Source organism: Tetrao urogallus (genome assembly GCF_951394365.1).
Source record: "Tetrao urogallus genome assembly, chromosome: 3".
NCBI lineage: Eukaryota > Metazoa > Chordata > Aves > Galliformes > Phasianidae > Tetrao > Tetrao urogallus.
The window spans coordinates 5080728-5106191 of record NC_136815.1 but is presented as its reverse complement, the minus strand read 5'-3'; the positions used below and the strand labels follow the sequence as shown (position 1 = coordinate 5106191).

General features: G+C 40.1%; 1 protein-coding gene across 1 annotated transcript in view; it reads right to left on the bottom strand.

Annotated features, from left to right (window-relative positions):
* COL22A1 (collagen type XXII alpha 1 chain) overlaps nt 1-25464 on the bottom strand; it is a gene marked incomplete at both ends in the record, with an annotated part of 197594 nt that overhangs the window by 34820 nt on the left and 137310 nt on the right. The window contains 14 exons of the mRNA XM_079533383.1: nt 1343-1396; nt 2320-2355; nt 5536-5613; nt 7526-7570; nt 8074-8178; nt 9120-9173; nt 10789-10842; nt 13083-13136; nt 14287-14340; nt 14793-14846; nt 18353-18385; nt 19969-20010; nt 22477-22530; nt 23723-23785. Of these exons, the coding sequence (XP_079389509.1) occupies nt 1343-1396; nt 2320-2355; nt 5536-5613; nt 7526-7570; nt 8074-8178; nt 9120-9173; nt 10789-10842; nt 13083-13136; nt 14287-14340; nt 14793-14846; nt 18353-18385; nt 19969-20010; nt 22477-22530; nt 23723-23785 (780 nt within the window). The remainder of the gene's footprint in view (nt 1-1342; nt 1397-2319; nt 2356-5535; nt 5614-7525; nt 7571-8073; nt 8179-9119; nt 9174-10788; nt 10843-13082; nt 13137-14286; nt 14341-14792; nt 14847-18352; nt 18386-19968; nt 20011-22476; nt 22531-23722; nt 23786-25464) is intronic.

The following is a 25464-nucleotide window of genomic DNA, read 5'->3' as shown; positions in this document are numbered from 1 at the left end:
AATTGCTTAATAGGTGATCAATAGGTGATCAACCAGAAAACATAGTTTTTGAAAGGCATGCTGACTGCAATTAAATCAGTTTGTGTAATAGAAGATGTGCTTTCTAAGTACCATAAGCGATGGTTTTGCTTGGGTAATTTCCTGCAGGGAGTAGGAGAGATAGAAAGACTGCAGTGCTGCTTCTCCAAGAGCTGACCAGTCAACTGATCTGAGCAGAGCCAGAAAGAGACTTAGAAAAGCTGGCTCTGCACTCTCCTCATATGCACTTGCAATAAGCTCATCTGTTTTATCTCCTGTATAAAAGCTCTGTTAAAGAACCTCTTGGTTAAAGAACTCAAACATTTGCAATGGTTGCTCTGGGACACAAAGTGATAGGCCGTTTCTGCCACAATAGGCTTTTGTGGAACGCCACTGTCACAATCACTTGTCTTACAATGGAGCAGGTGAACAAAAATCCCAAGACCTTCTTTTCCAAATGTTTCAGGAGGAAAGGAGAGCTATTTTATAGAAAAGAGCATCCTTTCTGATAATTGGTGTATGTCAATGCATGAAGGATAACATGCTCACAAGTACTTAACGAAAATTGGTACCCCTTTCAGATAAGACAGCATAAGAAAGCTTGATGAGGAAGAGAGTTACAGAAGGCCACTGTCCCGTTTCCACAGCATTCCTCCAACAGGCACAAAAGCAAAGATTACATCTCTCAAAATCTTCACAGCCCCCTTGCTGATTTTCCTCCAAGGCAGGTTTCCATGTCACAGAACTGGCTTACCAGCAGAGAAAAAAAACTCTTCCCTTTCTGATTCAACACTGTGACAAAACTGGGCAGTGAGAGGGCTCAGCTATCAAGCTGGGAGTCTGCCTTGCTTCCCTCTATCCCTTAGCTCCATGACTCAACTGCAGAGAGTTGAGTGAGGAAAATGCACAGAGAAGAGGTTAAAATGTCATCTCTCAAGCACAGCAGCAGCAGTAAAATGAACTCATAAACAGCTTTTTAGTGGGGGTGGCCTTATTTTTATAGAAATATTATGGGTTACTTATCTTAGAGACTTCTATGAATTTCCTAGAGAGCTTAACTATCATCCTTTTCTACTATAGGATCATTCCCCAGTGTATGCTGCCACATAAGTTGTCCATCGCTTTCCTCCAAAAGTTACTCTGCGGCCTAAATTTCTTTTTCCCCGAAATCCTGAAATATAAGAGTTCAATTTTTGCAAATCATCTCCATTGGACTATCCTAGTAACACTCAACAACCAAGGTTGAGTACGCACACAATTTTTAGGGAAATTAGTCTTAAGCATCAACAAATTTTGTAAGCACTTACACTTTTGTTTTACTTACATCCTGGCCGGGAGGCCCCTGTGGTCCAGGGATACCAGGTACACCACGAGGACCCTGGCAGGGAGAGAACAGACAAATGCAGAAACATGAGCAGTACTGGCCAGATTATCCTTAGCTGAAGAGAAAAAAATACTGAACTCGATGATTATTTGGGAAAAAAAAAAAACCCACCAACAACAACCCACCATGCTAACAGTTAAACACACTTTCAAAAGAAATTAGAATAAAATAATTCCACATTGAACCATCACAGCATCAGTTGTTTCTGTGCCTCCAGGAACTGTAAGTGTATCACTCCAGTCAAATCTCCCATACCTCAACTGAAAAGGTAATAATGACTCTTTATAAGAAGGCAAGTATACGAACAGGGAGAAAATACAACTGATCAAGGGACTGTGGAAGAGAAAAGACAATTCAATTTCTTGGTGTCAAACTAGTGCACACCATGACTGGGCTACACCACTGGAAATGCATGCCAGCATATAGTAAAACTACAATAAACAGCTATTTGCTTCACACCTATTGACTGCATCCTAGTAAATGATTAAAGGAAATACTTAAATGCAGGGTTTTCTGCAAGCCTTAAGCAAGAAAAATGCTTAAAAGTATTTATATTATATATATTATATTATAAAGCATAACAACATGCCTTGAATTGTCTGCCATGACATACTTCTTCTTTCCATCTGTGGGAACTATGGAAAGTTCCCTATGAGGAAACTATGGAGGGGTGAGGAAAAGTTGTCACCAGAACAAGAGTCTGGATAACTCTTTTTCTTATAACCCACTACAGCAAACATGTAGTGGTAGTGCATATCTGAAGTCTCATTTGGCTAATCAGCCAACATATGACTCTCCCAACATGTGACTAAACCAAAAAATTAATCATGATTTTATGAAATTGCTGATAGTAACAAAATTCATTTGTTTGCCTCCTCCCCATAAAATTTGGGTGTAGTAAGAAAGACATACTGTACCAATGATCCTTTGTCTCCTGGAGGTCCAACAGGGCCCTGCAAATAGAGAAGACTGAGCAATCAAAATACTAGCAGAGCTTAAAATTAGCATTCCATTTGATTGAACAGGTGGGTCCCTGAAGAATAGAGATAAGAAAAAAGAGAAAAGAAAGGGAAAGGAAAAGGAGCAAATCTGACGGGCTGCCCAGACAAAAATATGCAATACTCACAGTGGGATGTTCAGAGGGAAAAATCAAAGGGAGAAACTGAGATGGATCATGGAGAAAAAGTGTGAGAAAAAAGGAGAAAAAGAGACTAAAGAGGACAGCTGTATGTTGACATGTTGCTTGTCAGACTGAGCCCTCCACATCATCATCACATTCTGCCCTATCTTATCATTAAATCCAATTTGTTACACTCTTCCAAGTGGGTGAGCTGATGAATTTGAGCCTGTAGGCTCTTGGTGAGCCTCAAGTCAGACTAGCTGAATAGGAAAAGTGTGAGTGCCAACAACAGGGCTGAGTGGCTGTGAACATGTGCTTTTTCGTGATTACGTGAGTGTTCAGATGTACATGGGTGTTGATCAAGGCATTCGTTTCTGAATTGACTTGTGTGGCAGCATGTCTATTTGTGTACACTGTACATGCCCACTGGCAATATGGGCTCAGCCTCGCTACTGGCTGAACCCAGGGATGCAGAACTGCAGCAGCCTTTCATGTTTTGGACTGGGACAGGAGAACCTCCCCATAGTCCTGAAAGACACTGTGTTCAACTTCCTCTAGAAGTAGGAAAAGCATCTCATGGGATCTGCGTGCTCTTTAAATGAGGTTAAAGGAAAGAATCCAGTGGACTTGCATATGCTATTTCTTTGGGAATGCAGCTTACACAGGTGCATAGTGGAGTGAACAGACTAGAAGATATCCACTCCTAAAGGCACACTAGAGAAGTGATGCAGTACCCATATCCAGCAGGGATAGATCAATCTGACATTCCAAACACATCCCAGACATGGTTTGACCTCACATCCCTAGGACTGTGTTTGAATAAATTGTTTCACACTATGGCTCCTCTCCCTTTGCTTTCTATTTCAGGCATATTAACTCACTAATCCTCACAAAGTTCTCCATGCAAGATGCCTTAGTGCTTTGCTAAAGCAAGGGCTAAATGCATCATGTTAAACTCATTGCAATATGAAGAAGCAAAGACAGATCACAAGTAATTCCCATCAAATTAGTGCATCACATATTTCTATAAGGGAACTTGAACATGAGCATGTGGATTCACCCCACTTCTCCATGCAGTTACTTCTGCTTTTAGTTCAGTTGGGAAAATCACACACTGCTAAAACTCACTTTATGGCTCAGTAGTAATACAATACTTTAGCACACAAAGCAAAAGCAAACAACAAAACTCACCCTAATCTATCTAAACCTTTCACACAGGGAGCAAAACTCAAGAGAGATTAAGGGCACAGGAGGAAGCAAGGTGAGGACTGCAATTAAAACAAATTGCTGACTCTTACCTCTGAAACTGAAAACATTATATGCCCAATTTTGTCATATTACTAGAAAGGGTACAGGCTGACACATTTATTCAGTGTATAATATGCACTGAAGCATCTCCTCCGAGGATATTCTATTTTTTAGTGGGACTCAAGATGTGTGAAAGCCTGATGGATTAAATGTTATATAGCATTTCTCAAATTGTTCAAATTCTGAGTCTTTGAACTGGAGCGAGGTTAAAAAAAAATAAAATCAATTGGGAGTATTATGGTATGTACTGGCACCATCTACTCATTTTGATAGTGGTCAAACAGCAAAGACATAACGCAAAGTAATCCTCTGGTGTGTGTCAGGTGATGGCTACAAGTGATAGAGTGAAGTTCTTAGTCATTGCATGAATATATGTGAAGAATAACTTTGGCTTCCTCTGTACATAAGAGTGCAGAAGAGAACTCAGGTAACCCTGTAATGGATCTACAACTCATTAATTAAATACTAGCCACATAAATACACGTTAAATACTAGTGTCTTTCAAAGAAGTCATTCATTTCTAATTCAACTTTAATATTAATGACCAAACCTTAAGAAGTGCAACCAACATCACTGTTCCTTATCTAAATCATAGCAAAGTAACACTCAGTGAATCTTCTATCCCTGATACCATTGTTAAGCACCACGATAGCCATGATATGGTCATGGTGTGCTATGAAACCAACCCCGTCTGCTTTACTATACAGAGTATTCAGCAGGGTAAAACCAAATATTAAATGGAAGTACACCCCAGAAGGCTAGATTTATTAGCCAGTATCATGCAATATCAATTATCATTTCAAAATAATTTCATGTACTGAGAAACTCCTAAGCAGATAATCAGAGCATGAAAACGTTGGCTTTGGCTGGTACAGTATCATGGCATGTATAAGGGGATATGAAAGGATGCAAGGACTCTGATGTTCTCTAGCAATTTTAACTAGGTATGAAGTTTGATTCCTTCTAGACTTATTTCATTTGTACATTTAGTGGAACAGGAGGGCTACAAAGTCAGAGCACTCTCAAATCCCCTTGATCTCAAGAGCATATTAAGTATTGGGATGATCAAATACCAACAATATCATACTTTCTGGAACAAATCCCACAAACATCTCATGCCCACTAATAATTGTAGAACTTCAACAACAGCAGGAGATGATGGCAGAGCTGGATCAGATGTAACTTAATCTCTGAGGGAAATTATGAAGGCAATGGCTCTCTTGGAAGGCAGCGATTTAACTAATCTGATTTTATATTTCCCTATCAGAGTACTGTGTACTGATGAGGACATGCGTGTCACTGTCATTCCTCCTAATATGGTGACAGCAGGGTTACATCTCCCTGTTAAACTAACTCTGGTAACTCAGCACAGACCTCAGCTCCCATCCAGAGCCACTGTGTCAAGATGTTGCGGAAAAACCACAAGTAACAGACAGCTGCATCAATCACTCTGATAGCACTTTTCTGCCTTTCTCTTTCAACTAAAACCAAATGCATCAAGAGCCCTCACAACGGGCATCAGAGCCATGAATGGCAGCTTCTGGGCTAGCATTGTGCGTCTTCAGAGAGTGAAATGCTGTAGGCTCTTGGCACAGGTGGGCACAGGTGGGCACAGGTGAGCACAGGGAGCCCATTCTCCAGATGGTGACGGTTTAAGGATTAACTTTTTGTCTCATCACAGTTTGCAACAGCCCCTGCTACTTACAGGTGGTCCAGCCAGTCCAACTCCTGGCACACCTCTGTCTCCTGGCTGTCCAGGGAGGCCAGGAGCTCCCCTCTCACCCTGAAATAAAGGGAGAACTTAAAAGCTTTGTCCACTGCAGAGAAAATGTGCTGAAATACAACACAGTTTTCCAACAGAACATAACACTGATACAACCTTGATCCTGCCCAGTATGACATGGGATCAGGTTGTGGCAACACAGTTTCTGTCATGTCCTGCCAAGAGAAGTGCCTCCCTACTTCAGAGGGGTACACCTTTGTGAGCACTGACACCACGTCAGCATGTGCCACATCACATAACTGAAAAGGAACACAGCTTCCACAAGTATCTTAATTCATTTTAGCACACAGCATCCAATTTCCAACAGTAGTTCCATACGCTACAACGTCTGATACACACTGCAGTAATTTGAGAACATCAGATTTTAGAAGAACAGTGCATCTGCTTTCATGGAGTTTCACACTTGCATTTGCAATTGCCAGCAGGGTACTATGAGGCATTTCCCGTAGCTTGGGCAAACACTAAGCCCAGTAGTGGGGTAACACAGTAAAGTGTTCTCCTTTCTTCACATTCTTTTGTGAAGAAATGCTTGCTAACCTGCAAGCATTGATAAATGCATATTATTTATATAGGGAAGACAGAATTAGGAAGTTGGGATGCATCTTAATATTCTCCTTTACCAACGCAAGCTTGTTCACAGCAGTGCATTAACAACTTTTAAAAATCCATTCTACCACTCTCCCTAGGGGACTATACTACAAATAGAGAGATCTCCCTTCCAAAAAAAATGGATTTTCAACATTAAAATTTGCAGATCACAGACAGTTACTTGGTGCTATTTAATGGGCACTGTAGATAGAGGGTTAAGAAAAAAATTGGTTACAGTACTTAAATTTAATGTCCTTTCTCTTTCCCTGTTATAGAGAGAAATATCAAATATGATTTTTTTATGGATTATATTGCAGTTGTGAGAGTCAGTCTCACTCTGTCAGTAGACATATAACAATGAGCCTTATTTATGTTATTTATTATTACACTATTTCCAACTGTACAGAAGCTTGATAGAAAAATGGTTACCCATGGATTCTACCTGGCCCAAGTTCATTCTGCAATATCTCCTACTTTATTTCCTTTCTTTTTCTTAAACTAATCTTCTATTTCAAAGAAACAATACTACAGGGACAGTGAGAGAAAATGTATTCTCATTAGTTCAGGCACTCCTGCAGATCCCTTATCTGTTACTTTGTTCAAGAACATAATTTCAGTACAAAAATTTCAACAGTATTTTTCCATGCACAATTAAGATTCCTAACGTCTTGTGTTGATATTGAACAACGTATTTCATTAGATTTCCTTCAGTGTTTTTTTTTTATTCTGAATTTTATATTACTTTCACTCTATTGTTGTGTCTACCTTCTGAACTGTCAAGATATATATAACAGAGTACAGTGTATTTATGCAGGATGCAGCAAAAACAAAAGAAAATGTTTCATAGCAGTTTGGTTATTTCAAAAATATGGGACTTTGATCATATTGCTGTATTCATACCAATCATTTACAAAACCTGTTTCAATACCCTATTTTTCTAACATTCCAAATCAAGACACGGTCATTATTTCAAAGAGGAGAATTTCTGATATATCTGACTGAAGACTCAAGCACAATCCAAATGCTTCCAGAAGCAAATGCTATTGCTGTTCTATTCCTTTCTTTACTTGCTATCTACTCGCAAAGGAATAAACTTCATTTTCAGTTGAAGACATTAATGTTGTTAACTTAATCAACAAACTAGTCTTTGTCTTAGCTGCAGTATAGGAGGGCAAACCAAACTACCCAGTCCCACTGGAAAGTATTTGATTTCCTCTTGAGAGAGGTGAAATAAAAAAGCAGACCATATTTTCACCATAACTTTAAATTCAGTTCTAGCAGTGGAAAGAAGCAGTCTGTAATAAACAATAAAGTCCTTACTCACCTTATGTCCAAAAGGTCCTGGCAAGCCTGGTGGGCCTCTTTCTCCCTAAAGTGACATAACCAAAACCAGGGAAGAGTCATTGCACAGCCAGAATGGAGCCTGGCCTTTGAGGGAGGCGAGGTAGCACAAGTTCCCAGCACTCACCCCCTTTCCTTGTTCTACACCATCCTGGTAAAAATATTTTACTGACAACTTGTAAGCAGATTACAGTCTGCTAACTTAGCTAGAAATAAATGTTTTTAGGGAATTTTCATCAATCTAATGATGGTCACAACAATTGTTCAATGGTTATTTGTTGTGGAGGCCATTCTGGATGGCCAAGATGGCACATTAATATTCAGAAACTTCAGTCCTCTCTGCCTTTTTGGATACAGCACTGTGATTTGCAACATCCTACACAACAAAGGCTTTTGTGCCCTCATGTGTCTTGCAGACACCCGTGAGATCTCAACCTAACACTCTACCTGAAGTCCACCATTCCCTCAGAAGCTGCATTTGTCAAGCTCATACTGAGCTACTCGAGCACAGTGCTTGCCAGCAGTACTTACCTGTTCTCCATCTTTACCTTTGCCAGGCAAACCCGGCTGTCCAGGAGGCCCTGGCACCCCAGCTGGCCCAGGTAAACCCACTTTTCCTTCTTTTCCTGGGTCACCCTGCAGAAGATAATCCAATAAAGCTGTCAACCATACATTAAAGACCATTCCTGTCCGAGGTCTTTCACTGGGACTAAAAGATCTACCTTTTCTTCTAGCTTTCTCATCTGAACATAGGGAACCCTCTTTTAAAGGAAGCCTTTTCCTTCAGAAATCTCAGGGCATTTTATTTTCCTTAAAAAAGCAAAACATTTCAAAATGTTTTGGGTACTGATTAGATGAGAGAGTCGTTGATCCACACATGGCACTAAGATGAATGTCACTAATCTAAAACACTTTGAGACTGAGGAGGCTGGGATTTGTTTCTTTATAAATCCTATATCCTACATACATGGGTCCCTGTTTGTGATTAATTATTCCTACTCTGGCAAAGAAAAAGAAAAAAAAAGATGAGGACTTTGGCATGCTGGCTGCTTGTAATGTACTGGTAAACTACAAGTCCCTGGCATGAAAAAGTATATTGCCTAGATATGAAATAAAACACAATAGTTGGGCAAAGCAGACATAGGTGGGAAAGAGTGTACTGGATGGCTGAGCTTATGGTCATATTATGGTAGTTTACCAGAAAAGCAGAAATCTGTTTCCTAAACAACAAAAGCAAGCTTTTCTTCCAGTTTTGGGTTTGAAGTGGTAAGCAAGCATCTCACAAAGTACTGAAGGGTGAGGACAAAAGAAGATCATCATTGTATAAATATGTAGCAGTGACTTTGGCATATTCAGTTGTACCTCAGTAGTTTTATTAGGTAAATTATAACGCTGCAACAGGGTGAAATCCTTGTAGCATGTGTAATAGAATAGGTCAGATGAGATAATCTAATGAGTCCATGTGTCCTAGCAGTATATGAACCTATGAAATCATTTGCCAGTTCAAGCTGTTTCTGTCCTAAGTTACTTAAAATGCCCCAAGGAAAAGGAACAAAGCCAGGTAAGAACAAACTCACCTTTTCCCCTCTTTCTCCCTCTTTCCCTGGTAGTCCAGGGTTTCCAGGTACTCCCTGAAGAGAAAAGAACTTTAAAGACTAAAATCTTTTTAGGCAGCATTTGATCCTAAAGAAGATGCATGGACCAGCATCAGCATGTTCAATATGGTCTGTCTCAAGGATTACGAGACATGAGGAGTATGAGTTTTACGCTTTCCTCTGCAGACAAGTAGAGAGTTCAGGGAATCCGACAATCCAGAGAACATCACAGAAGAGCTGTGTACCAAGTGCTTACATGAGGTTTGAGTTTGTTTGGTTTTTTTTTTTTTCTGATATAAAAAAGAGCTGAACAGCAAAAGCTGGAATGGAGCTAATTCCAGATTTGTGCATTCTTCTACCGATAACATTTTTGTTCTGTGAAATCCTCAGCAGTTCTTAATCCATTACCAACAAATTCCAACTCCTCTCTATCAGAGAAGCCAAAAGTCTCACAGTATTCCATATTTTACAGCTAACAGTCTCCAAAACCATCCCCTGGAATACTTGACTATGTTTGTTTTACCCTTTATTTCAATTTTTTGTTCCTCTTCAGGTCTTGGCAGATTCCAAAGCATTCCTTGTCAAAATATAGATGAAATCAAACCCTGTGGCTTCCTAACACACCAAAATGTGTAAATATTGTAGAGTTGCACTCCATTTTAAGATATTAAATGATGTTTTGGCACCATAAGATTGGACTGACTTCTTCTCTGCGTGGACATGATGATTATTTTCTTTTATGTATCAGTAAAAAATATTTACTTATATCAGCTTTTATAAGTAATATATTGGCATTAGTGGTAAAGAAATTTGCTTAAAGGATTGTAAAATTGAACAAATTCTTCATTTTAGATATCATCTTCCAATCTGAAATGAAATCATTGTGCTAATACAATTAAATAAAATGTAGATTAACAATTAGGAGAAAGGCAATTTGATATTATTTGGACTGCCTAGTTGACAAACTGCCTACAAGAGCCTTTGTGCTAAACCATTGTTCCTGAACATATTTCAACCTGAGGTCTAAGTGTTGTTTTTCACTTACTCTACTGTAATTCTAAAGAAATCCCAAGCACTAAATAGAGAGTTATAATGGTGGAGCAGGGAGTAGAGTTACTCTAAAGGTTCCTGTGCAGACATGAAAAGCTCTGTCAGGCACGATATAACGATGGTGATGAATACCTACTGAGGTAAGAGGATGTTGTACATCTTCAAGGCACTGATTGTAGGATCTAATATTTACATATTTTCATAACAAATATAGGAGCTTACTATGCAATCTTGATATCAAGTAGTCATGTTTTCAAAAGGAAAGGACAAATGGAAATGAGGTGAAGGAAACAAAACCAAAGAGACAATAAACACTGTAATTTTTCTCTTGAGGAGCTGGCAGAAAAAAATGTTTTTTTACAATTTGAAGAGGAGTGAAGCTTTTCCATGCCTCCCTGTTGTTACAAATGAATATGAAAATATGTTTCATAGAAACACCATTCCCAGGTGCCTCCACATCTTTTGATTCAAAAAAGTAAAGAAGTGTAATGAAACACAGCCTTTTGAATCTGATAGTAAACCCCCACGGGAGGAAAATCAAAACATTAAATAAAGAGACCAGGGCACAGATGAGAAAACAAATACACTGGTGCTTACGTACCACATTTCCTGGCAATCCTCTTGGTCCAGGAGGCCCTACTGGTCCAACTGCACCCTTTTTAAAGAAAGTGAAATTTATGTACATATGTAATTCACAACTCGTACCACCATAGGAACAAGATGTTCTAAGCGGAACTGAGGTTTATATCATACAAGATGTTGTACAAGCACAAAGCAAAAGAACAGCATTTTTTTGAAACACTTTGAAGTGTAAAGAAGCATGAAACAATTAAAAAAAAAAAAAAAAAAAAAAAAAAAGATTCTCAGAAGCTTAAATTACCCACATCAAACTAAAATCCTAAGTCCAGCTCAGATTCAGGAAGAAAGGTCTGAGCCCAAAACATCAAAAGAACAGAGAAAAGTAAGTTGATTTAAGATGAAAATGAAAATCTTGGCCAACAAAATGTGCTCTGTTGAAAACAAAAACCTGAAAAATACTCATTTGTGTTAGATAGAAAAGCATCACAAATCATTCAGAGTGTTTTTGTTCTGAAGTACAGGTATTTTCATCTGCAGCCCTATTCAGTATGTATGCCTCCAAACATGCACGAGGGACATGGGAGGAAATATTTTCAGATTATGTCCCCAGAGAGACATATGCTTGGGGTTACAGGCTGTAGCTAGACATTTTCTTCTAGGCCTGACAGTATCAAGTCTAAGTCATTATCTCTGGAGTTACTCATCACTCTACACAGGCCAGGGTTCACTTGCTGTCACAGCTTCACAAGGAAAAGTGTTTCTATCAGCATTCCTAAGCCATTCAGGATGAAAACAGGCAGACTATCTAAAAACATCTGCACTGGCAAAGTGAAATAATGTACCTGACTTGGAATACAGAAACCCCTCCTATGGGAAGATCTGGGTAGAAATTTCTTGCAGAGAGACAACACAAACAGCTGGGAGATTGTGAAAATCTTCCACAGCACAACTATGAAGAGTATTCACAGCAAATGGATGACTTTCCATCAAGCTCACTGTAAGAGAATTAAAGGTTTCCTCATTACTGTGTTATTTGCAGTTACTGGTATGTGAGTCAAAAGAAATGTGGAGCAGCGGCAGTCTATGATGGGATGGCAAACAGAAGGCATGCGTGTGCATTTCCATATCATTAATGCTTTCCAAGCCACGTTATGCTATGAAAAAAAAAATAATCAGTGAATAGGTTTAGAGGGAGTGGGGCACCCTTAGCTGCTTTTCTCCACATAGACTAAGGAATCCTTCAACAGAAGACGATGGAGACTTGAGGAAAGGCAGTTGAGAGTCTAGGGTCAATGCACTGCTAAATACAATGTCTGAGCACAAATCCAAGCAGGGAAATCATAAACACAAAGACACAAGGAGAAACTCGGTGCTCTAGGATTCTTTGCTTGGATTTCCTATGGCTTTCTTCTCCCATATACAAACATATAATCACAGAATCATAACGTCTTTTGGGTTGGAAGGGACCCTTAAAGGCCATGTAGCCCAACTCCCCTGCAATGAAAAGGGACACCCACAGCTCAGTCAGGTTGCTCAGAGCCCTGTCCATTCTGACCTTGAATGTCTTCATCATCATTTGGGGGGTTGGACTCGATGATCTCTGGAGGTCCCTTCCAACCCCTACAATTCTGTGATTCTGTGATTTAGTGATTTAGTAATTCAAACTCCAAAATTGTCATCTCTCCCAGTCATTACTTGAATGAGTTCTTCAGTTTTCCTTCTCTGCTTACAAAGAAAGTATGTGGCCTTTTATTCAGACACAAAAGGAGTATACAACTGCTATAGTAATAAAACAGGGCTTGAATCTTCAGCTGTTCTTTAGCATGTAGTCAGACAGTAGTAGCACTCTGTGGAATACAGGCCTCAAAAAGTGGTACATAATGATTCCTCTGGTGATGAGACTTTATTAAAGAAAGCAAAATTGACTACGAAACCTAAAACCAACTGTTATCAAAAACTAATTCTGGCTGCTGCTGGGAAGTTACTCCATGCACCAGCTGACTGCCTGGGCTGGGCTGATAGCACCGTGCAGCAGCAAGCTCTGCCTCACTTCACTCAGAAAAGTTGGCTTTTGTTAGAGAAGGAGACTTATCCAAAAAAGGACAAACAATTTAGAGCTGGCTGACTGGGGCATTGATTGGTTTTGTGCTGCTGCATTTGTTTGCCCACCAGCAGTGACTCTTCTTTCAGCTGTATTAGGATGTGCCCTGCTTCCAAGCAGCCTGGGACCATGAATCAGCAAGGCAGGGAAGGACTTCCAAGTCCTTTAGGTGTGTTATTGCCAAGGAAAAATGCTGCAAGGGAACAGCTACTCACAGCCTCTCCAGGGGCTCCAACTTCTCCTCGGGCTCCTTTCTGCCCCTTTGTCCCCTGTGCAGTAAGAAAAGAAGTACCAGCTGATTAGAGATGGGATGGGAATGCCTGCCAGACAAATAGACTTCAGGATGCCTGAACATGTACTCAGCTAATCAATTCGCAGAGGAGTTCAACGGCTGAGGAAATGGCTCCCAGTTCTCTATGCAGCAAGAAAATGAAATATAAAAATAAAACCCGAGACATAAGAAGAATTACTAATGACTGATCAGTTCAGAGGCTATTTCACTGTACTGCACGTTGGAACTTGCAGACATTCATCTAGGGGAAGCTGCTTCCTATCCTCAGGCCAACCTGATGCTTCCATCCTAGCTGAACTCTGATGGTCTCCTTGCAAAGGGGAAGTTTTGCCTGCAGTTCTCAAATACTAATAATCATTTAGAAATGGTCAAAATAGATTACAGTGCAGTGAGTTTGCTGTGGTCCTACATAATACTTAGTTCTTTCATTAGGATTTTGGCATGACAGAGTGGAGTCTATCCATTGATCTGGTCCCCCTTTTAACAAATGTTACTTGAAAGTTATACGGCATTACGTTTGTTCTTGTTTTTTTGTGTGACTGTTTTCATGATGCTAAGACTGCTATTAAGCAGTATTTGCTGATTATCCCCAACTAATAGATGTGACTTGAATGCAACACAAACGAAGACAGAATAAATACCCTTCTATGTTTATATGGCGACATACCTCAGTGGTACATGGAAATACTGTGCACGAGCCAGAAATTTTTCAGAAGATAATTAAGATTATAAATCCATTTAACATGAGCAATAATGCTGTCAGGGTTAAGTGAGCTGGGGTTGAGTCTGAATGCTCTGCAACATTTTGTTAATGTATTGCAGTAACTTATCTGTGAGACCTGTGCTTTGGTGGCACAAATACCAGGTGCCCTTGTGAAAGAGCCTAAAGTTGGAAGAAGACCCTCAGATGACACTGGTCTTTCCTCAGATATCACATATTTCTGCTTTGAATCTCCTCATATTGTCCAACATGAACAAATACCTGTACAGTAGTCCCTGTACTTAGAACGATGTAGGAGAAATGGGATGGTGGTGTACAGGGAAGGAATTATTCACAGTGAGATGCACCATGAAGTCAACCCTTTCTGATCATACCAAAGATTTGCTTTAAGTTATGCTCTTCTTACCTGGAGTCCTACAGCTCCTGGGACACCCTGTTCACCTGGGATCCCCGGTAATCCCTGCAAAAACAGAGGCACAGGCAGAAGAGCTGAAGGAAACAGTTCAATTCATCCCTTCATCAAAAGATGTTATTACTCCCTCACACTGAGAGAAGTGAGAGTGTTTTTTATGCAGGCTGGGACTGCACAGCTCTCTACCTCTCCTGAGAGCTCCTTCCAGAACAGGAGCAGAGCCAAATATAAATGGAGTAGCCAACGGCACTATTTAGACTCTTCTCCCATACTCTTCTTCTTCTAGCCATAGGGTACAGAGCTAAAAAATTAGGTGCTTAATTTCATGTAATCTGTCTTCCTGTGTAGCCAACACCAAACAACCCTGTGGCTATTTTTGATAAGAGAAGATTCCTGACTATGGAAAGAGCATGTCCCACACTCTCTCTCCAAAAGAGGCAGCTCTCATGTCTTCTTACTAGAATTTAAAACTAACTTAAGAAACACTTAGCTGTACTTACAGGTTCTCCACTTGTTCCCCGATCTCCTTTCTCCCCTTTTGGTCCTGGTTCACCCTGATAGAAAACAAGACAAATAAAACCAGAAGACACCCTAGTCTTGTTTTGTAAGAGACTCATTTGATCAGATATCCATTTCTGGCATTGAGTATCTTCCTCAAAGGACTTTGGAGATTTTGTCTAGACTTCTAGGATTAGTATAATACTAATTGCAAAAATATTCAGTTTTAAAAGAGAAGAGTTTTCCTTCATTGAGAAAAGTAGTTAAAGAATTTGCTGTCCTCAAATTTGATCAGTTCTGCTCCACTTTGTTAATAGGCCAGGTGACACATCCAACAGCAAAAGTACCAGGGCCACTGCATTGCATTGTCTCTCTGTGAGACCAAAAGCCTAAAGCTATCCTACAGCATGGAAAGCATCTTACATACAAACAGATTGTTATTTCACCTTTAAGACTGAAGGAATTTTGAGCACTTCCTGAGATGTGTATTACACAGCTTTTCCAAATCTCTAGTTCTGCCAATAATTCCACACATTTGTGCAACTGACCCTCGCTCCTGCAATGCCAATTCACTATATCATGCGCAACCATTAATAACTAGTAGGAGTAATTTATCCTTGTTCTTCCTCATTAAAGATGCTTTCAGACAGGTGTTCATCAGCTCTCTGTTGAGTTCTATAATAATAATCAGTAAGCCCAGATTTCTGCTTTCTATAAGTTGAATGGAACAGCACAATAACGAAACTAGCCAGAGAAAACCTGACGCTACTTGCATACCCACATTTGCTTACTTATAAGATCATATGTATTCAGGCAAAAGCAATCATCATTTATTTATTAATTATCATATGAGGTGTTTCAATTATGCAATCAAAAAACAGGAAGAACAGCAGCAAATTAAGCTCCCCCAGCAGACACACGAGGAATAATGATCAGTAGAAATGCAGAACCCACAAGCAAATCAGTCTGTGTTTTATTCACATCTGCTATTTGCCGATCATTTCTGCAACACCTGGGAATCCAAAGTCTGTTTGCAAATGGTTCTCTATCAGACAAAATAAAAGTAATAGCATAAATACTGCTTATGTCTGTTTTTATTATGCATTATGAATAAATATTATGCTTTGTAAGAAATAACTTGAAGAATTTCACTTTACAATCAGCACCCGGTGAGACCAACTTCCAATCAGGCAGTCCCTGATGCCATCTACTGGCCCCCTGAAGGATAGTGCAATCGCATGAAGCACTTAAGAGATCCTTTATCACAAACTTGCTCAGTTGTGCCTGGAATTTGTTTTGTGCAAGAGAGAAGAGCAAAAAGGCACAGGCAAATGGTAATAAATCTGTAGATAAGGATGGTATAAATGGAAATAAGGACATGTGTTATTAGGGAGAACAAGATTGCAAAAGAGAAGAAGCAACTCAAGAGGTAAAAAGAGGATTTTTAAAAATACTTTTAAAATACTTTTTCCTACATTTTCCCCAATATTTGACTTGTCATTGACATGTCAATGAAAAATTGGCAAAATTCCAGACTGATGTCTTTGCACAGCCACAATCCTTTGATTTCCTATCCTGCCTGTAAGTCCTTCCCAAATTTGCCGAATCCATAACTGCCCACAGAGACCATTAAGTCTTCCCACCAGTGCTGCACACTGCAGACACCTCTGCCCCTGGCAGCTGGACTTAATCAGCTGCCACCTACTTCTTTCCTACAGATCAATGAACAGAAATGCAATGGTGACAACTAACAGCTGCTACCAAGCTGGGCAAGATCTGTGCTCACAGCCTTCCTGACCTCCTCTCTTGGCAGTGTCCTCCTGTAGTTTCAATTAACACATTCATCATTTTTGTGCCATTTAGAGAAAAGGAAACAGTGGGGGCTCAGCAGTAACCAGCTGCAGTGGGAGGTGGAAGGCAAGGTGAGGAGCCATGTCCTGTTTTGCTCCTTTCTAACCGTAATACCTGACCTTCACTGTGATTCTCACACACCTCATCTCCAAGAAGTACTCAACGCTCTGAATTCGCTGGTCTGAACATACATGGCAGAAACCTTTCTACTGCTCTGCTGGGTCATCAAATTTCTGCGGAGCCCACAGCACAAGCCGCACCAAAAGAACACAACTGAGCTGTGGTGATTGACAAAGAAGAGCTCAGAGTCACTTGGTTAGAGGTTTCCCATTTCTGACAATTACTGTGGTGTGTTTTAAGTAAAATTGATTTAAGCTAATAAAACAGAGTAATGGAGGTGCTGTCTTTTATTCACAGTGTTTTTCTCTTCTCTGTCTATGTAAGTCACTGTCTGTTCTTATATACCACTTAATCAGTGGAAAGCAGCAGCAAGAATTTGGAGATCACATTACAATTTTCAGCACCCTGCTAGTGCTGCAGTCTCTAGAACATAATCAATGACAATCTCCTAAGGCATATCACCACCTTCTGGCACCTTGATTTCTAAAGCTGCAAATTAAAGGTAACCTCCCTTTCTCCTCCCAAAATTTGCAATGCTATATGCAGTTCTGTGCAATGGTGAATACCATTACCATTAACTTGCACATGGAGAAATCCCAGTGATCTGACCTGCTGACACACTTCAGGCCTTTTAGTCTTCACAGTCTTGCAGCTCATTTACAAGACCAGTGCACTCAAAACTAAAGAGAAAACTCCTGTGACTGCAGCACTACAAAGACCATGTAAGTTGTCATTATTCTGCATATTTCACAGAATCATTAAAGTTGGAAAGAACCACTAAGATCATTCGGTCCAACTGTCAACCCATCACCACAATGCTCATTAACCATGTCCCTCAGTGCCGTGCTTTTTGAACACCTCCAGGGATTGTGACTCCATCAACTTCCCTGGGCAACCTGTTCCAATACCTCACCACTCTTTCAGAGAATAAATTTTTCCTCATACCCAATCTGAACTTCCTGTGGTGCAACTTAAGGCTATTATCTCTCATCCTGTCACTAGTTACCTAGGAGAAGAGGCCAACCCCCACCTTGCTACATCCTCCTTTCAGAGAATTGTAGAAAGTGGTAAGGTCTCCCCTGCAGCCTCATTTCCTTTGTATATATAGCAGCAATCTATGAGCTAAGGTGAAGAAAGAACCAAAGAAATTGTCACCAATTCCAGCACTATCTCACGTTCCCATTTCCTCCATCTCTGAAAAACTTGTCATGCACTTTCTTTTTTTAATGCCACATTTGCAGCCTACTTCTGCCATTTACATGCCCTAAAGCCTCCTGATCCTTAACAAGCTTATCTGCATACCAAAGGTATGATCTTAAGTAATGCCTGTTAATTCCCATTATGTACTCTACAATATATTCCTCATTTAAACAGTGGACAGAAGAAGCTAGTTTGGATGCTGGTGTAATCAGGGCAGCTGTGGGCTTCTCATCACTGCTGGTTAACATGGTGATGTTGCACAGAACCACACCCAAACTGACCTCCTAATAAAAGCATTTAAATAACATTGGAATTACCAAGGTACTCTAACAGACCTTGGAGACTTAGAGAGAACAAGGTAGAGACCATTTTTATTAGAGACATTACTTACAGGAATCCTAGGGTGTGGGGTGAAGAAGGCTGTCTGGAAAAGAAACAAAAGCATTAAAAGAAACACTGTCTATTTTCCTGGAAATGCAAAAACTTTTGTATTCTCCTTGTCATTATAGATAATTCATTCTATGTAACCATTAGAGGGTTTATAAATGAGCAACTCACTGTAACATCTTCAGTATCATTAAACTTTTTAACTCCAAGGCTGAGCTCTCTGTTTTGTACCACTTATAAGATACCCCAGCATAACTGGTTGTCTTATGACATTAGTCATCCTGAAGGAATGGCCAAATATAAAAGGATTGTAATCAATAGAGAGAAGCAGCATCTATTATCAAAATTGACAAAATCTGGGAAAAAAAAAAAGAAGTCCTTAAAGAAATGAGAATGTGCTGAAATTGTTAGCTATCCTTACAGATGAAATGGAAACTAATTTTCCCTACAAACACTGGAAGGTTGAGCTGTCAGGCATATTTTTCACACCTATCCTTAGGATATAGTATTTATAAGCTTTATTTTCCAAGCTTTCAATCAAGAGAGGTTTATTCTCAGTCACAATCTTCTCACTTGATCGTATTAAGTACCCCTGGTCACAGACTAACAAGGCCCAGCTGAACGCAAGGAAATCATAATACCTCCTCTACTGCTGTATGAAACTTTACAGCTACTGGATTCTCTCCAACAGATTCTGATTAAAGTTCTCCTTATGATCTGTGAATGAGGCAGCTGCAACCAGCTGTGGTGAGTAAAGCTGAAAAGTGGGTATTTGACACTTTCCAGAGGATCTGTAACCGGGATTAGCCTTTCTGTTGCAGTGAGAAGCCTGTTCCTAGTGCTTGCTCCAAACTGCTTACTCAGATTTTGCTGGAGGGAACTGTGAGGCTCTCTGAGTGCCTGGAGTTAATTCCATAGTAATTACACTTGTACATCTGAAAGGAATTGTTCAGGCTCATTTAAGAAACAATAAGTTGATGTTTTCATGTGGTTTGTTTGTTTCCGTGCTAGATCCAGTTCTGAACCCAAATACCTATCAATTTCTGTTAGGAGAGTCTTTCTGGGCTTTCAGCACAGCATGGCACTGTGTACAGCAAAGGCTACAGCACTGCTCTTCCAACCCATAAGTTACTGTCAGCGAGAAGTGAAGCCCACTGCTCTTCTTGGAAGAAGAGGAATTGCTCACCACAAGAGTAAAGCTGTTGTTCATAGATATCTTCTCTTAATGAACCAGTTTTACCACGAGGTCTCAGGTGGGAAAATCTAAATCACCTAGAAAATCAGTACAAATATGCTCTTCATCTTCACCCTGATGATATTCATCATCAGTTCCTACAGCTGCTAAACATATCAGAAGTTCAATTTAAGTGCTACCAGGAAACAAGTGCACAGAAAAGAGCTGTTTGTGAAGAAATAGAAAAGTGCTTAACCTCTAAAAATTGTACAAAAGACCAATGCAACTTCATAGAGCTTCTTTCGAACCAGAAGAGATGGTCTGAGAGTGAGTCCTAGTGTTTCAGCAGAGAGGCACAGATCTTGTAAAGCTTTGTTTTTGAGGCACTTATGTGGCAGAAGTATGACGATGCCTAGACTGTTTTTGCAGCACAACATCTTACTTACTGTTCCAGGTGTGCCTGGTGGGCCAGGGGAACCTGTGTCACCCTAGAGAGAGAAGAATACAATTATGCATATATAAGGTGAGAAAATAACAGTCAACATTTATCATTCAGAAGACACAACATTGTTCGATGAAATGTAATCCTAGGGCAACTGTAGAATTGGCATAGAGCTTAATTTGCATTTTGGCTGAAGCCTGTCAGAGTTCTTGATAGGAAAGCATGTTTTAGCTAAAACTGTTAAAAGGGTAAAAGTAAAGCCACCACCTTTGGGTCTTTTCTAAGTGGCTGTTAGGGCCCACCTCAGCGCCTGTGGACCCAGTCTGGAGGACATGGCCTCCGTTTTCCCCTTTCCATGCACACCACATTTACAAGTCTCCTGAGTGGACCGATATGGACTCACCACTTGCCTGATATGCTGGCCAAGGCCCAAGGTTTCCATCACTTGCCAATTGGTCCACCTTGGTTTGCTAACAAATGCACATGCACACCCCATGCACACTAGCTTTGAGGAAGATACAGACATGGTCAACCAGTAGCCAGCACCAGGCATATGGGCTGTAACACGTGATTCTGCTCTACCCAGTGATGCAAAGCCTCATCCGTACCTCACTCACACCAGTCTCATCCTAGTAGACGGTGGGAGAACACAACATTCCCATACCAGTGGCAGAGAACATCATAGAATTATTAAGGTTGGAAAAGACAACCATGAAAATTTAGCTCAGCCTAGCCCAACCATCATGTCCATTAAACTATGTCCATAAGTGTCACATCTACAAGTTTCCTGAAAACCCTCAGGGATGGTGACTCAACCACCTCCCTGGGCAGCCTGGTCCAATACCTTACTACTCTCTGAGAAGACATTTTCCTGATATCCAGCCTGAAAGTAATAGAAGATTTCAGCACCACAGACCGGAGGTGTCCACTTCCCCAGCCTGACTCCCATAGCTGGCACCCACTCCACTCATAGTGATCCACTTCAACCCTTTGGTTCCTCCTATTCCCCCTTTCCCCTGTATGGGTTTGAGACTATATGGGGTTGAACTCTGTAGCTCTCTCCCCACAGCCCTGTTAATCTTCTCAGTTGGAAAGTTCAGTTAATTTTTCTGTAAGTGGCACATGCAGTGTGATAGCCCACCAGTTGGTAAGAATGGGAGATGCTTCTGGTCAAGCTTCAAAATCATCAGTCACATAACCCTGCTGGAACAGACACTGCTACATTTTTATAAGTTCTTCTCCATTAGTGTGACTGAAGTGTCTTGGTTCCCAACCCTGCCTCCCTTATTACCCCTGGTTGCTCTGAAGAAGTTCCTTGACTGGGTACCCTTAAAGGAGCAGACACTCTCCTACAACATACACCTACAAAATCTTCTTTTGCATATTGAAAAAATCCTGTGTTTTTCATCAAAAATATAACTTCCTCATTCCAATTCTCCCCCTAGTTTTTGAGTCAAAATCTATAAGGTTGCTGGAGTATCTCCTGAGAATCGTAGTCCAAGTATCTTAGCTGTCACTGGTCTTTCTTCTGGCTGTGCTCCATGGACAGCTTTAGTCCCCCTGACAATTGAAAGCCAACATTTATGAAAAACACTAGTTAACCTCCCAGAGACAGGAACTTCATGCGCTTTATTGGAAATGTCATTTGACCACCCATAATAGAAGTGCCACTGCCACAGATGGTCAAATTTGCTATTAAATTGAAGGCTGCTGTATCCTAGAAGAAAAATAAGGAGGCACCTATTTCCCTATGGCTGAGATAACTACGCCAAGTCATAGTTATCTGCAAGGTCAATGCTTCAGTTTCATTATAGCAAAGATTTGGTAAACATCGTCTCTTTCTAGTCCTCCTATTTTAACTATAGCAATGTTATGATGACAGAAGCATAGACCATTCCTTACTGTCCTATCACACTGTTGGCAGGCACAGAAATGTTCTTTGATTTCAGGCTTGTTTCTATCAGCCACTGCTAGAACAAAGAAAAATCTTCTCTCGATTAAAGAAACTGATCTTAGATTCCATCAACAGCTTACTATTTCTTGTGTTATTCAATACATGGTTGTATCTCTCACACACATGGTTTCTTCTGCTGCATCTTTGTAAGGATTATCTCAGAGACTCCAAAACTGCTAATCCACACAAGATTATCTTCTCTATCTCTTGTCTCTAAGCTCTTTTCTCTTTTCTTATGTAATGGCAGGTATTAACAGGACAAGGGGAAATAGTTTTAAGCTGGAAGAGGGTAGAATTAGACTAGATACCAGGAAGAAATTCTTTACTGTGAGGGTGGTGAGGCACTGGATCAGGTTGCCCAGTGAGGCTGCGAATGTGCCCTCCTTGGAAGCATTCAAGGCCAGGCTGGATGGGGCTTTGAGCAATCTGGTCTAGAGGGAGGTGTCCCTGCTTATAGCAGGGGGTTGGAACTAGATAATCTTAAAGGTCCCATCCAACCCAAACCATTCTGTGATTCTGTGATTCTATAAAGAGGAGCATGCTTATTTAATGACTCACCTTTTCTCCCCTTTCCCCTTTCAGTCCTGGGAGACCATCTTTTCCCTTTCCTCCCTAAAAACAGGAAAAGGAAAGTAGGAAGTATGCACAATTTGATTTGATTTAATCAGTTTCATTTAACACTTGCAGTTGACCTTATCTGTCCTTCAGGATGAAGTGTAAGCAATTAAAAGGGTAAATAATATATTTGAAATGGCTTCACAAAATTCACAGTCTTTTCAAAAGCCAAATAATAGTAACCAATTTCATGGAAAGGAAAGCACCAATCCTGAATCAATTTGCACATACGTCTTGTTGACTGATGCAGTAACAAAGCTCAGAATGTTCCAGCTGAACAAGAGAAGCAGAACACACTTAAGACTTATAGGGGACACTCATTCTACCAATTTGTTTATGCTGAAAGATTTCTGAGTCATCCACTCACTGGTGCCTACCTTTTTAATCACCTAGGAAACCTGGTGGCCTGAATAGGAGATGCTTAATAAGGATGATCTGAATATTCCTTGAAGTGCATACACAAATGTATATACTCAGCATTAAAATAGGAGATAGCTGACCTACATTTATATGATTTCATACATAGAGAGAATATATTATCTCTCTCTATATATATATCCTACACTTTGATGTAAATGTAATACAGCAAATCAAACAGGAAAACTTCAGTTGATTGTAAATCTTTCTTGCTCACATTCAAACACATAGTTAGCTATCAGAACTAATGGCCTCTCTGACCACAGCCAAATTTACTGCCATGTCCAACTATTTTCCAGTGTGTAGGTGCCTGTGAAGGTCTGCAGCTGGCCAGGACCTGGGTGGAAATTAAGCCATTAGATAAAAATTCAACCATCTGTAATGTTCTCCAGCACTTGTCGCTTAGTGACAAGAGAAATTTGGGATTTTAGTAGTTTTTATTTTTTTAATGTTCTTAAGTCATGTAGATACATTTGAAAGTGAGGCTTAAAGGGTCCTTTGCTTCTTCTACTGCCTAACTAGGAGTATGACACCAGTCAAAATCTTCTGTGTTCAAGATAGACATAGTTTATTAACATCTCCACTGCAGTTAGCTATGGTCACGAGGCAATGAAGTACCTCTTGGAAGGGCTTCTTGGTGGTCTTCCTAGATGTCAATCAACTGTTCATCACAACAAGATCACCAAGAGAAAATATTATCTAGGGACACTTGAGATAAGTCCTCCTGGCACCAAATGGACAAATAAAATCAAGTTATGGCTCAAAGATTCACCTGGTCTCCTTTTTCTCCTCTCAGTCCAGGTAAACCTTGAAGACCAGGAAGACCCGCTTCACCCTGAAAGTGAGAGAAAATCATGTGTGAAATCCAGGAACTTTCATCAAGCATGGCTTCTATTAAAGAACTTCATTAGTTTCAAATGAAATTAAGAATGAAAGAGAAGACTGGTGGGTCAACTCTTCACTCATTCATGTCAGATTAAAAGCACATCAAGTCTGACTCGCAGGGTAGATTAATCTAGCCAGGGTCCTTATGCTAGGAAGGATGAATCCTTGATTTAGCTGTCTAATGGCTGATACTAGATGGTGAATAGTTAAGCATTCATAATGTCTGCAGATGTTTTCTTCCTGATACCTAGTTACACCATGATATATGTAGGCTATACTGTAGGCCAGAACCTGCCCTATTTTTTGCGTGTGGTTGATTCTACATGCAGCTTGCTGAGAGAGAGAACAGGATCTTGTTTAATTATCAGATAATTTCTTTTTCTAGGGAAATCATTACTTAAAACAGCAGCTAAAACCTCTTTACTTTTTTTTTTCTTTTCTCTTTGTATTGATAAGTGATATCATAAAATTTAGGACATATTTTCTTTGTACTGTTCCATAATAGCACCAAGCAAGCAAACAAAAAAGAGCACCTAAAAAAATAAATCTGTTATTTTCATCATTGAGGATCTGGTATACTCTAGCAATGCAAACACAATACTATTAATCTGAATAGAAAAGATGTTACCTGATAAGCAAGTCTAGAATTTTCTCAATACATCTCATGTTTCCATTTGTTTCTGTTTCACACTCACTTTTCAATTTCTGCTCTCTGGAGTAATTGTAATCTCTGTGTTACGTGGTTTGTTATAAATATAACTAAAATTCTCAAATTTAGCTCCAGACTGAACCAGATTGTCACCTGAAAATAATCACATGGTGCATCATATATCGTTACCCTGCTACCCACATTTGCAGTGCAATATCTCAAATGATCTCAGTCATGGACAGAACCCAACTGCAATATGTGGTGTATGAATATGAACTAAGAATTGCTAATCCCGAATTTAAAAAGATTAACTCTTTATGGCAAGAGTCTAAGCATTATTATGGTGTAGATGCAATGAATGCAGAGAAATCAGGTCAGGAAAAAGATATTTTGCTAACCAAGAATAGCTGGAAACATCAGGATGATGTTTAATGAAGTTTGAAAGATGGTGATGTTTGGCGACAAGACAGTGATGAATTTGAGAGCCAATGCAGTATCCTCAGTGATGACGAGATCCCAGAGATTGTAAGAAAGATGAACATAGGGCATAAAGCTAAAAGAGGGAAAAAAGAAGGATTTGGAGGGGTGATTTACTCGGCACCTGGCATGATGGCTGCAGATGGAAGTAGCCTGTCTCTGAGGGGGAAGAAAATCTTAGACAAGGATCTTAGCCGAGAAACTGGTGGGACTCACTGAAAGTTTTTAAACTCTGTATGAAGGGGGAAGGGAACACAACAAGGGCCGCTGGGTTGAGAAGGTTTTTCGAGGGCTTGTACCAAAATTAATGGGCAAAGACAGTAGAGTAGAAAGGGATGGACTAGGGCACGGAGATGCTGGGGATGCTGCCATTCTAGGGAATCCTAGATCCTATATAAAGGCGGTGAGATGGAAAGCCCAGCTGAAGTGCCTTTATACCAATGCACACAGCCTGGGAAATAAGCAGGATGAGTTGGTGACGAGTGGTGTCCCCCAGGACTCAG